This window comes from Salmo salar, chromosome 05 (assembly GCF_965601325.2).
Source record: "Salmo salar chromosome 05, fSalSal1, whole genome shotgun sequence".
Taxonomy (NCBI): Eukaryota; Metazoa; Chordata; class Actinopteri; order Salmoniformes; family Salmonidae; genus Salmo; species Salmo salar.
In genome coordinates, this window is record NC_138295.1 from 38,949,762 (window position 1) to 38,963,914 (window position 14,153).

The 14,153-nt window shown below is 43.5% G+C and overlaps 1 protein-coding gene across 1 annotated transcript in view; it reads right to left on the reverse strand.

Moving 5' to 3' along the window:
• The window catches only part of LOC106604826 (dedicator of cytokinesis protein 2), a 156,511-nt gene that overhangs the window by 6,158 nt on the left and 136,200 nt on the right, over positions 1-14,153 (reverse strand). Inside the window, exons 37-41 of the mRNA XM_045718221.2 lie at positions 13,122-13,232; positions 12,808-12,897; positions 10,673-10,777; positions 10,266-10,407; positions 13-94 (exon numbers count right to left, since the gene is read on the reverse strand). Of these exons, the coding sequence (XP_045574177.1) occupies positions 13-94; positions 10,266-10,407; positions 10,673-10,777; positions 12,808-12,897; positions 13,122-13,232 (530 nt within the window). The remainder of the gene's footprint in view (positions 1-12; positions 95-10,265; positions 10,408-10,672; positions 10,778-12,807; positions 12,898-13,121; positions 13,233-14,153) is intronic.

Sequence of the window (14,153 nt, forward strand, 5' to 3'; positions counted from 1 at the left end):
AGAGGGACTGACTTGATGATCTGGTCAGGGACAGGTTTGCTCTTCAAGCGAGATGGGATCTCCAGGACAGGCTGAACAGTGAAACACTGGATGTCTGAGACAACCAGGTCAGGAAGGCAACATGACTACAACCCAACCATACAAGAAGTGAAACGTTTTCGTGTGTGACTATAAAGCCATGGTGGTCCATGCGACTTAGGACAATGTTAGCCCACTGAATTAAAGACAGTGTGTGTATGTGTGTGCATGCAGTAGCAAAGCCCAACCTGTGTTGAACCCCACATTTTTAGCCAAAAAAATACTAATAAAAAAGACTTACCTGTTTTGCATGTTATTTTGGCATTAATACTTGTCACATATCAGTTTGCAAACAAATAAAAAAATGTAAATCATTGAGTTAATAAAGCTACATACAAACATGGGCTCTTTCTTGCTTTCTTGATTAAGGCAGCTCCAAAATGCAGGTGTTTCAGCCTAGCTCAGTGCTTTCTGTGGTGGTGGGGCAGCCAGCGAGAAAATACGGAGCATAGGTGTTGGTAATGTTCTCTAGTTGCGCCATGATTAGCTCGCTGTTCTGTCACTCGTGGTGACAGTACGTCAACGCCAAGTCTAAGGGTAGGCTTTTACGCTACTGCTACTCTCTGTTTTATCATATATGCATAGTCACTTTAACCCTACCTACATGTACATACTACCTCAATCAGCCCGACTAACCGGTGCCTGTATATAGAATTGTTACTGTTATAGCCTCGCGACTGTATATAGCCTCACTACTGTTATTTTTCTCTGTCTTTTTTACTGTTGTTTTTATTTCTTTACTTATCTATTGTTCACCTAATACCTTTTTTTTTAACTTATAAATTGCACTGTTGCTTAGAGCCTGTAAGTAAGCATTTGACTGTAAGGTCTACACCTGTTGTATTCGGCGCACGTGACAAATAAACTTTGATTTGATTTGATTAGACCTCCAAAAATTCAATCACTAGCCTGCTATTCAATGGAGTGGCTGTGTGGTCCCAAATCTGGGATTAAGGGTCTCTTTTACAAGTTTAAAATGATGAACATTCAACATTGGCCCTGCTGTCAATGAAGCATGATTTGTGCCACGCTCAAAACAACTGTTAACTCGAAACTGCGAAAACTTGACTTCAGTGAGTTCAAGGGAACTGGGAATTTTGGAAAAAACGAGCTCCGAATGGTCATCCATCTCAGAACTGTAAGTAGGGAACTCGGGCCTCTTTCTAGAGCTATGACCTGAAGACCAATGACGACATCATGATTCGACCTTGTTTTTTTCAGAGTTCCCAGTTGTCTTGAAAGCACCATACATCCAGAGAATGCCAGACTTTGATGACAAAATTTGCCCACGAAGGACCGTCGCGCCACCTTCCTGTTCAAGTGAAAACAGCATAACAAGGTGAGTCCAAAAATGTATTGTATGCTGCTGCATAAATTATGTAATATGCCAGGGAGATATTTATACTGTAGCTAAGAAAGTTATACTAAGTGTATGTTGTGTAGTAAGCTGTTAGTAGCCCATGTGCCTCACCCTAATAATTTGGTCTATTTACCCCTCTTAATAATAGCATCTACTGTTCGGACTTGCTGGTGCCTATAACCTGTTTTAGAGAAATGTAATCATCAAATTTTGTAAGAGCTTTCATTGTCTACTTATAAGCCCACTTTATTCATCCTACGGTTCTGACTTGGTGAACAGGTAGAACACTGTAAGAACGGCCCATGTTCTGAATTCTGTGGCTGTACATTTCAAAAGTGCTAAACAAATAGTTATATTGACTAACGTTACATCCGTCCTAGCTCGCTCATTAATGTCTTAGTCGAAAGTACGGAATGCCTCTTATCCGCTTGTTGTCCCCTTATGCCATAGTTTGTACATCTCAATTGTCATTAGAAACCACTTTTGTTTAAGTAAGTCAGCCATGTCATGTTTTTTTTTTAAAGGCAGTCCCCTTTAATTAAGTTTAAACAAGCAGTATCTTTAAATCATTTATGGTTCCCTTGATTGCTCCAACGTATGCAATCGTTTGATTAAGCATATTATGGAAGCGCAAATGTGCTTATCATTGGAATGTTTGATGAACTTGGGAATGGAATTCAAAACACAGCGCTGTGAAAACAATTAAGAAGTTTGAGTTTGGGAAACACTGAGAGCATATGCACAACGTAGCCTAATCAAATGTCTAATATTAGGCCTAACGCGGAAATGCAATGCATCAACGGAACGCAACTAAAGGATCTAAAGATACTGCGTGTTTAAACGTAATTAAAGGGGACACAACCTATAATGGTATGAAATATTTCAAATGCATCTAAAATGCCAAACTTGCACATGTTCAATGCAAAATGGGTCAATACGCTGAAATGGATGACTGTGTTTTTAAAGCGTTAAAGGAGGTCTAAAGGGGCATTGCGTTTAACAATCAAACCAACAACTGTGTCATTGTAAACTGTGTGAATTAAAAGTGAATGATGGCGGATTAAATCCCAAATAAAACCCCACTGGAGAGGGCAGAGGAGCATTTAAATTCACTCTATGCAGACAAACTTGGAGTGTGTGCATGCAAAATTAATGAAATAAAAATCCTTGTTGCTGGAGGAAACATTGAAACTGTGAATGAGGGTCTTGAAGCATTTGATGCTGTTCTCAATGACTTTAAGAATGCTTATGAATCTGTGCTAGAGCTAATCACAGAAGAGGAACAGGAAAATGAGAGCATTAACTATTATCAACCAATGAGAACATTTCCTGAAAGAGGTGGAAATATGGAAAAATGCTGAAGTTGAGCCACAAACGCTCATTGAACCACACGACTGCATTTCTAATGTGTCAAAAATATCAAGTAAAACAAAGTATTCTAAGGCTGCATCCTCAGTGTCCTCTGCACGCCTAAAAGCTGAGGCTGAGCGAGCAGCTCTATTAGCTTGCCAAGCATCATTACAGGACAAGCATGCATTGGATCTGGAGAAAGCTCAACTTGAACAACAGAAAGCTCAGCTGAATGTTAGGATGGAAAAATTGGCACTGGAATTGCCATGGCAGCATATAATGCCAGACTGAAGGTCCTGGAGAGTGTTGAGTCCACTTCTCAATCCCATGCCGTGGCAGTCCACTTACTAAGCCAAGAAGATGGAATGAACTCATATTTTGAGAACCAAGAACCTGAGGTCTATGAGGAACCTGAACCATCGCCTGTTGAGTTTGCTGCATTAGGTGCAGTTCCAAAGACCCCATTAAAACGTTTCTTTCAACAACCAACAACAAAGTCATCAAAACCTATTCAGAAAACAGCCATAAACCAGCAGTCAACAGCAAGGTCTAGCAATCAACACAGAATCAGCACTGTGGGTATAACAGCCATGATAACCTCTCTACTGTCATGCAAAGGCAGAATGAAATTGCTGGCCTCCTTGTACTACAGCACACACTGGCCCCACTCCCTGTTAGGGAGATACCTATGTTTGACGGTGATTCTCTAAACTTTAGGCCATTCATGCGTGCATTTGAGCATGGCATAGAAGATAAGACAAGCAGCCACCAGGATACGCTCTATTACCTGGAACAGTACACCTCTGGTTAGCCCAAGGATCTGGTCCGCAGTTGTATGCATATGGAAGCCAGAAGAGGCTATGCAGAGGCTAAGAGGTTGTTAAAGGAACACTTTGGCAATGAAATCAATGAAGTAAACACTGGAAAAGGTTTGGAACTGGACAAACATCAAACCGGATGATGGAAAGAGACTGGGTGGCTATACACTCTATCTTAGAGGTTGCTGTAATGCTATGCAAGACCTACAGAACATGGAAGAGCTTAATCTTCCCTCTAACATAAAGTTGATCATGTCAAAACTTCCTACAAGCTAAGGGAAAAACGTAGGTCTACAGCATGTGATATTTTCGAGAGAAGCCACCTGAGGGCCCAGTTCAGTGACCTGGTGACGTTCATGGAAAAACAGGCCAAAATATTGCAGGATCCGTTGTATGGAGATATTCAAGATCCCCTGTCCAACCAAAAGGTTTTTAAAAACCAAAAGAGCAGCAGACTTTAACTTCTTTGGGATAGGGGGCGGTATTTTGTCGCCCGGATGAAAAGCGTGCCCAAAGTAAACTGCTTGCTACTCAGGCCCAGAAGCTAAGATATGCATATAATTGGTATATTCGGATAGAAAACACTCTAAAGTTTCTAAAACTGTTAAAATAATGTCTGTGAGTATAACAGAACTGAAATGGCAGGCGAAACCCCGAGGACAAACCATCCCAACAAACAAAAAAATTCAGCATATCACTGATTTCAATGGCTGATTGCAGTTCCTAGGGCTTCCACTAGATGCCAACAGTCTTTAGAAAGAGTTTCAGGCTGGTTTTTGGAAAAATGAGGGAGAAGTTGTAGTTTTTCTAAGTGGCTCCCATTTTGGCTGTAGTGTTTCCAAGTGTTTCCAAGCGCATGGCCGAGAGAGCGCATTCTTTTTGTTTATCTCCCGTAAAGACAATAACGATTCTTTGTCTTAACTTTGATCGTTTATTTGCATATGAGGGTACCTAAGGTTTGATTATAAACGTTGATTGACTTGTTTGGATAAATGTATTGGTGACGTTTGGGATTAATTTTGTATGCATTTTGAAGGAGGGAAACCGAGTGGATTATTGACTGAAGCGTGCCAGCTAAACTGAGTTTTTATGGATATAAAGGACTTTATCGAACAAAAGGACCATTTGTAATGTAAATGGGACCTTTTGGAGTGCCAACAGAAGAAGCTCTTCAAAGGTAAGGCATATATTATATCGCTATTTCTGACTTTCGTGTCACAACTCCCTGGTTGAAAATGATTTGTTATGCATTTGTGTGCTGGGCGCTGTCCTCAGATAATCGCATGGTTTGCTTTCGCGTAAAGCCTTTTTGAAATCTGACACGGCGGCTGGATTAACAAGAAGTTAAGCTTTATTTTTATGTATAACACATATATTTTCAAGAATGTTAAATATTTGAATTTAGTATTTTTGAATTTCGCGCTCTGCAATTTCACTGGATGTTGGCCAGGTGGGACGCTACCGTCCGTCGTATCCGTAAGAAGTTAAACAGCAGTTCAAGTCCAAGAGTAGGGGAAGCAGCTTTGCCACTGCAATACCTGTAGTGGCAGATTGCGACTCTGAAAAACCTTGAAACCAGGCACCTACCCTTCTGATGCTCCCAGTATCTCAAGAGCTCTGCAAGCTAAAGTGTGGATGGGACGAAGTCATCCCCGAAGAACACTCTATTTCATGGAAGAGATGGCTCTCAGAGCTGGACCAGCTGTCCAGATTCCAGATTGACATGTGTATGATGCCTGAGAACTTTGGTCAAGTCAAGACCGCACAGCTGCATCACTTCGGTGACGCAAGTGAACAAGGTTATGGAACGGCAAGTTACCTTAGGTTCACAAACGGTATGGAAAAGGTCCGCACCGCATTCATACTGGGGAAATCAAGGGTGACTCCACTCAAGCAGATGACGATCCCCAGACTGAAACTTGCTGCAGCAACATTGGCGGTGCGAGTGGACAGGATGTTAAGGTTGGAGCTTCAGATTAAACTTGAGGAGTCAACTTTCTGGACAGACAGCCAGTCTGTGCTGAAATACATCCGCAACGATACGAAGAGATTCCATACCTTTGTGGCTAATAGGGTTGCTGTGATCCGTGACCTATCGAAAGCGAAACAGTGGAGGTATTTGAACTCCAAACACAACCCAGCCAATGATGCCTCAAGAGCGTTACATGTTGAAACTTACCTGAACTCAAAGAGAAAGGACCAGAATTCCTGGAGAAAGCAGAAACACAATGACAGAAAGTCCCAGAGGAGCTTGACCCCATCCCTCCGGATGATCCAGAGGTGAGAAAAGACGTCATCGTAAACAGTACAAATGTGGAAGAAAAGAGTCCGACCAGCAAACTGATTGAGTACTATTCAACATGGAACAGCTTGAAGAAAGCAGTTGCCTGGATGCTGAAACTGAAGAGACTTCTTCTACAGTTAACCTGTTGGGGCTAGGGGGCAGTATTTTCACGGCTGGATAAAAAAACGTACCCGATTTCATCTGGTTACTAATCCTACCCAGTAACTAGAATATGCATATACTTATTATATATGGATAGAAAACACCCTAAAGTTTCTAAAACTGTTTGAATGGTGTCTGTGAGTATAACAGAACTCATTTGGCAGGCAAAACCCTGAGACATTTTCTGACAGGAAGTGGATACCTGATGTGTTGAATTACCTTTAAGCCTATGCCATTGAAACACACAGGGGTTGATTAATGTTTTGGCACTTCCTATTGCTTCCACTAGATGTCACCAGCCTTTACAAAGTGTTTTGAGTCTTTTACTGTGAGATCTGACCGAACAAGAGCCATGGAACGGTGATGGCCGATTAGACTCTGGCGCGCGAGTTCATGTTGGGTACCCTCGTTCCAATACGTTATAAAAGAGAATGCATTCGTCCACCTTGAATATTATTCATGTTCTGGTTAAAAAAGGCACTAATGATTTATGCTATACAACGTTTGACATGTTTGAACGAACGTAAATATATTTTTTCCCCTCGTTCATGACGAGAAGTCCGGCTGGCTTAGATCATGTGCTAACAACACGGAGCTTTTTGGATATAAATGATGAGCTTTTTTGAACAAAACTACATTCGTTATGGACCTGGGATTCCTGGAAGTGACATCTGATGAAGAGAATCAAAGGTAATGGATTATTTACATAGTATTTTCGATTTTAGATCTCTCCAACATGGCCGTTTGTCTGTATAGCAAAGCATATTTTTCTGGGCGCAGTGCTCAGATTATTGCAAAGTGTGATTTCCCAGTAAGGTTATTTTTAAATCTGGCAAGTTGATTGCGTTCAAGAGATGTAAATCTATAATTCTTTAAATGACAATATAATATTTTACCAATGTTTTCTAATTTTAATTATTTAATTTGTGGTGCTGACTTGACTGCCGGTTATTGGAGGGAAACGATTTCCTCAACATCAATGCCATAGTAAAACGCTGTTTTTGGATATAAATATGAACTTGATAGAACTAAAAATGCATGCATTGTCTAACATAATGTCCTAGGAGTGTCATCTGATGGAGATTGTAAAAGGTTAGTGCATCATTTTAGCTGGTTTTATGGTTTGGTGACGCCCGTCTTTGAATTGACAAAACATTACACACAGCTATTGTCAATGTACTCTCCTAACATAATCTAACTTTATGCTTTCGCCGTAAAACCTTTTTGAAATCGGACAACGTGGTTAGATTAAGGAGATGTTTATCTTTCAAAGGGTGTAAGATAGTTGTATGTTTGAAAAATTTGAATTTTGACATTTATTTGGTTTCAAATTTGCCGCTCTTGAAATGCACCTGCTGTTGATAGGGTGCACCACGGGTGGCACGCTAGCGTCCCACATAGCCCCAAGAAGTTAAGCCAGAAAAGGAAAGTTCTCACACAAACCGGTCCAGGATCAGATCAGAGTTTAAAAACTCACTGAAGATACAAATTGACAAGTTCAAACTGACATTTGGAAAAGAAAGTCTGTCTGTGGATGACCTAGATGAAGCAGAAAAGGTCATTCGATTTGAGCAACAACAGCACTTTAAACCAGAAATTGCACTCGTTGTGAAAGGAAAACAATGTGCCAAGAGAAGCCGGCTCAATCTCTAAGCTTGATCCAATTGTTGACAATGGAATTCTGAGAGTGGGAGGAAGGTTACGCAAAGCTGCTATGCCTACGGAACTAAAGAATCCACTGATTCTGCCCAAAGACTCCTACATCTTCAGACTGATCTTACTCCACATCCATGAGCAGGTTGGCCACTCTGGGAGAGGTCACATGCTTTCTAGACTTCGCCAGCGATATTGGATACCCTGTGCAACTCCTTAGCAAGGAAGATCCTTAAGAGGTGTGTCTTCTGCAGGCGGATGCAAGCTAGAGCTGGAGAACAGAAGATGGCCGACCTTCCACATGATTGGGTGTCACCTGATTTGCCGCCTTTCACCCATGTGGGCATAGATTACTTCGGCCCAATAGAGGTGAAGCGAGGCCGCGTTTGTGTGAAGCGGTATGGTGTGATCTTTACTTGCCTTGTGAGTTGAGCTGTCCATCTAGAAGTTGCTAGTTATCTGGATACTGATTCCTGCATCAATGCCCTGTGCAGGTTAATCTGTCGAAAGGGGCCCAGTAACAAATATCAGAACAGACAATGGCACCAACTTTGTTGGAACACACAGAGAGCTAGGAGAAGCTCTGAAAGAGCTGGATCACAACAAGATTCAAAATGAATTACTGAAGGAAGGAGTGACATGGTTATTCAACCCTCCCTCTGGAGCCCACCATGGGGGGGGGGGGGGGGGGTGTATGGGAAGAGGTTGATCGGACTGGTGAAAAAGATCCTCTATTCAGTCCCTAAAGAGCAAGTATTGGAGGATGAGGCTTTGCAGATGGCCTTGTGTGAAGTTGAGGCGATCACGAACGACAGACCAATCACAACTGTGACAAATGACCCTAATGATCTAGAACTCCTGACTCTGAACCATCTGCTTCATCTGAAAGCGAAGCCAGTCCTGCCACCGGGACTATTCCAGAGAGGAGACCTATACTCACAAAGGCGATGGAAGCAAGTACAATATATCACTGACCTCTTCTGGAAAAGATGGCTAAGGGAGTATCTTCTACATATGCAGGAGCGGAACAAGTGGAACAAAACTAAGAGAAACTTCTTGTTGTCATCGTCGATGACACCGCCCCAAGGAACTCTTGGCTAATGGGGCATGTGGTGGAGGCTTTTCCAGGGGCCAAAGGTCGTGTCATGGTTAAGACCAAGACCAATATCTTACAGAGACGTATCAATAAACTCTGTCTGCTCCTGGAGGCGGTTGGTTGAGCACACACACACACACACACACACACACACACACCACACACACACACACACACACACACACACACACACACACACACACACACACACACACACACACACACACACACACACACACACACAGTGCTCCATCTTTGACTGATTCTTGGATGTCGTACTCTTACATTTTTGGACGTCAAACTCTTGACATTTTTGGAAGTTGAACACTTGAACACTTCAACTCTGAGACTGAGATCAATGGACTCTTGTCCTATATGGGACGTTGTATATTTGTATGAAATATTAATGTATTTGATGAAATATTAGGTACGTACCTTTTGTGATTTATCTTTACCTGATTGAGACATATTCCTTTGTTATTAGTGTAACTTCAGTTTTGGCTCCACCTCTTGCCCATTCATTGTACTGTGGTAAGTGTGTTAGTGATAGGATAAAGGCAGAAAGTTGGGCCTTCGGGGGAAGAGGGATCCTATCGAGAAGCGGGAGCTGTACAGTCTTTTGACCATACAGACATACAGACATACAGGCATATATATGTCAAGTAATCTATGATCTAAGTTGATTGGAGAATCATTTTTTGTTAGATATAAGAAGAATAAACCTTTTTGTTGCACCATATCCTTGGATCTCATTGAATGTTTTTGCCGTTTGGGAACTTCGAATGTGGACTGTATGTGTCCGAAACAACCCCGCTTCAGGCTTGGGCAGTGGCTGTGGTCAATTGGTAAGGAAGCCACTACAAGGCTGAATGAAGTGTTTCACTGCCAGACAAGGCTCCGCTGATAGCCAGGTGTAGCAGTGGTAAGATGTTGAGACTGCTGTTGGGACAGCTTGATGTAGGCCCTAACTGTCACGTGTGCTCCCTCTCCGGCGCCTAGGTCTCTCGTTATGGCGCACACCTGTCACCATCGTTACGCGCACCTGCACGTCTTCAGACTCACCTGGACTCCATCACCTCCCTGATTACCTTCCCTATATATGTCACTCCCTTTGGTTCCTTCCCCAGGCGTCATTGTTCCTGTCAGTGTTGTGTCTGTGCGTTGTTTGTGTTTTCTTGTTTTGTATTACGTTACGTTTATTTATTAAAAACACTCACTCCCTGAACTTGCTTCCCGACTCTCAGCGCACATCGTTACGCTAACAGTTTGTGGGCACCGTTTGTCACCGTTATTGTGCAAGAAACGTATTGTTTAGTGATGTGTTGTGTAGTGGCTTGGCTGGCATCCATCCCACATTTCTTTTTTTGTTTGTTGCCCCACCAAGATTTACATGCTAAAATCGCCTCTGTGTGTATGTGTGTGCGTGTGTGTGTGTACATTGTCTGTGTGTGCACATAAGGATACACTGCAAAGGGGAGAGTCTGACGTCGTCTCCAGGCATGGTGGTGATATTGAGACGGACAGCGCTGGGGAACTGACTCATCAACTGGTTCTGGAAGTCTTCTCTACGCTCGTACTCCTTCCCCCGGTGGATAAACACCTTGTTCTGAGGTTATAAACAGTTACACACAGTCATAAGGCGGTTATGAACAGTCATAAACTCTACATGAGACTGCATTCTTTTTTTCTTTTCTTTTTTAAAATGTTGATATTGCTTCCTCTTGTGGATTGACAATCTGTTGTTTACTTAGTAAGTGCAATAAACCATGAGTGACCAACCCAAAATCATGTAGATAGAAGCTCTTTCACATTTCATTTGGAGCTAAAACTAGACATTGTGAATACAAGGTTAGGCAGATGCTTAGACATACCCTGAGGAAGGGAGGGTAACCCTGTCCGTAGTAGCCCACAGCAAAGTAGTCTGGCTTGGGCCTCAGGATCGTCATAATGTTCTCATAGAACCTAGCCTGCTGCTTCTGCAGAGAGAGAGGGGGGGGGGTAGAGAGGTAGAGGAGAGGGAGAGAGATGAAAGGTTAGGGAGAGAGCGAGAGAGAGAGAGGGTTAGGGGGTAGGGTGGAGAGGGGAAGAGAGAAAGACAGACAGAGAGTGTGTGGGAGAAAGAGACAGACAGTGAGTGTGTGGGAGAAAGAGACAGACATAGAGTGTGTGGGAGAAACAGACAGACAGAGAGTGTGTGGGAGAAACAGGCAGACAGAGAGTGTGTGGGAGAAACAGGCAGACAGAGAGTGTGTGGGAGAAACAGGCAGACAGAGAGTGTGTGGGAGAAACAGGCAGACAGAGAGTGTGTGGGAGAAACAGACAGACAGAGAGTGTGTGGGAGAAACAGACAGACAGAGAGTGTGTGGGAGAAACAGGCAGACAGAGAGTGTGTGGGAGAAACAGGCAGACAGAGAGTGTATGGGAGAAACAGACAGACAGAGAGTGTGTGGGAGAAACAGACAGACAGAGAGTGTGTGGGAGAAACAGGCAGACAGAGAGTGTGTGGGAGAAACAGGCAGACAGAGAGTGTGTGGGAGAAACAGGCAGACAGAGAGTGTGTGGGAGAAACAGGCAGACAGAGAGTGTGTGGGAGAAACAGACAGACAGAGAGTGTGTGGGAGAAACAGACAGACAGAGAGTGTGTGGGAGAAACAGGCAGACAGAGAGTGTGTGGGAGAAACAGGCAGACAGAGAGTGTATGGGAGAAACAGACAGACAGAGAGTGTGTGGGAGAAACAGACAGACAGAGAGTGTGTGGGAGAAACAGGCAGACAGAGAGTGTATGGGAGAAACAGACAGACAGAGAGTGTGTGGGAGAAACAGACAGACAGAGAGTGTGTGGGAGAAACAGGCAGACAGAGAGTGTGTGGGAGAAACAGGCAGACAGAGAGTGTGTGGGAGAAAGAGACAGACAGAGAGTGTGTGGGAGAAACAGACAGACAGAGAGTGTGTGGGAGAAACAGGCAGACAGAGAGTGTGTGGGAGAAAGAGACAGACATAGAGTGTGTGGGAGAAACAGACAGACAGAGAGTGTATGGGAGAAACAGGCAGACAGAGAGTGTGTGGGAGAAACAGGCAGACAGAGAGTGTGTGGGAGAAACAGACAGACAGAGAGTGTGTGGGAGAAACAGACAGACAGAGAGTGTGTGGTAGAAACAGACAGACAGAGAGTGTGTGGGAGAAAGAGACAGACATAGAGTGTGTGGGAGAAACAGACAGACAGAGAGTGTATGGGAGAAACAGACAGACAGAGAGTGTGTGGGAGAAACAGGCAGACAGAGAGTGTGTGGGAGAAAGAGACAGACATAGAGTGTGTGGGAGAAACAGACAGACAGAGAGTGTGTGGGAGGAGAAACAGGCAGACAGAGAGTGTGTGGGAGAAACAGGCAGACAGAGAGTGTGTGGGAGAAACAGACAGACAGAGAGTGTGTGGGAGAAACAGGCAGACAGAGAGTGTGTGGGAGAAACAGACAGACAGAGAGTGTGTGGGAGGAGAAACAGACAGACAGATGAAGATAGAGATAGGATAAAGCTACAACAAGACAAATGACACACCCTGCAGAGTCTTGTTTTTCAACGCTGAAATACAGGACAAAAGATAAAAGGACAAAATCCAAGGGCAGAATCTATCATATTTATTGCACAACGATACATTTCAGAGGAGCAGAGAAGACTGTCTCTCAGGCGACAAAGGGGACGGATGGAGAAATACTATACATGCTATTTTTAGTTTGAGAGAGTGAGACTCTTGGGAGGCGAGAGAGGAGAAAAACGACGAGAGGAGAAGCGGAGGAGAGGAGCGCATTGAACAGTCACTCCAAATGTGATGTACTTTCGGGATGAAGGAGAGGAGGAGTCGAGAGAAAGTGAGAGGAGTAGAGGAAAGTTCTCAGGGGTCCCTGTGAAGGGTGTTAGAAATCAAGAAGAAACGCTAATGAAGGCAGCTTGCAGACAGAACATGTTCATATATGGAATAGGACGCAACAGTGTGTTGTGTGTGTCTTACCAGACTCTGGCTGAGCAGCTCGTATTCAAACACTTCCATCTCGTACTGGTCAGCCAGCTCCTTACACAGAGTTATAGCTTCCTCCCACATCTACACAACACAGAGAGATGAATGATTACCAATACACCCATGGAGAGAAGAGAGGTTCTACAAAATAACCAACTCCAACACTTCTACAGAGAGCAGAGAGTACGTAATATATCAAGATCACCGACTCCGCAACAGAGAGCACAGAGACTCTGTCCAACTTCAATACATCTTTCTATCCAGCAAAGACACTACACAGAATCAAGATAGCCGACTCTGCTTCTGACCTTGCCCTTGTCGAAGTACCCGATGATGGTTTCATAGAGATTCTCCTTCTGCTGGCGCTGGGTCTGACAGCTACGCACCTCAAACTGGGGACTGCACTGGTCCTCTGACCACTGAGAGGGGAAGGGGAGAGGGAGACGTAGGAGGGATTTAGGGAGGGATGGAGGGGGGAGAGACAGAGAAAGAGAGGGGGCAGAGATTAAACAATCAGAGCGGAAGGACATGCAATAAACAGGATTGTGAAGGCTACAGGACAAGGGTCCCCAATTACATTCAGCCACAGGATGTTTTTTTTCTTGAGTGGATGGTCAGAGGGTCGGAGCATAGTTCTATAAATAATTTGTAGACTGCAAATTGACCGCAAGAAGCTCAAACAGATATACAGTGGTTCTTCCTTCAAAAGCTGCGGTGTACTGCAGCACAGCTTGCAGGGTGCCGCTGAATTCCATGGCACGTTGTTTAAGTTTTTTTTATTTTATTTTTATTTCACCTTTATTTAACCAGGTAGGCCGGTTGAGAACAAGTTCTCATTTACAACTGCGACCTGGCCAAGATAAAGCAAAGCAGTGTGACACAGACAACAACACAGAGTTACACATGGAGTAAACAATAAACAAGCCAATAACACAATAAACAAGTCAATGACACAGTAGAAAAGACAATTGTTGCCAGAATGACGCAATTTATCACAATATGCCACCATCTACCACAAACGGTCGCGGCGGCATAAGCTCAAAACTTTTAAAGGATGAACCACTGTAGTATTTGACTAAAACCGAATCATTTAAACCTTGATTACACTGGGATACATTAACATATGCCTCTATATTAATGCGTGGGGATACCTGGTAATTGATTTCCTAAATTAAATGTCACTTTAAGCTACGTTCTTGGTGATTTTACAGTCCTTTCTGTCCTTTACAGTCCTTTTTTTGTGCTCAGAGGACCAAATAAAATTACAAGTGAATGTCAATGCGTGTGTGTGTTCGTGCGTGTGTGTGTGTGGGTGGGTGGGTGGGTGTGTGCACGCGCGT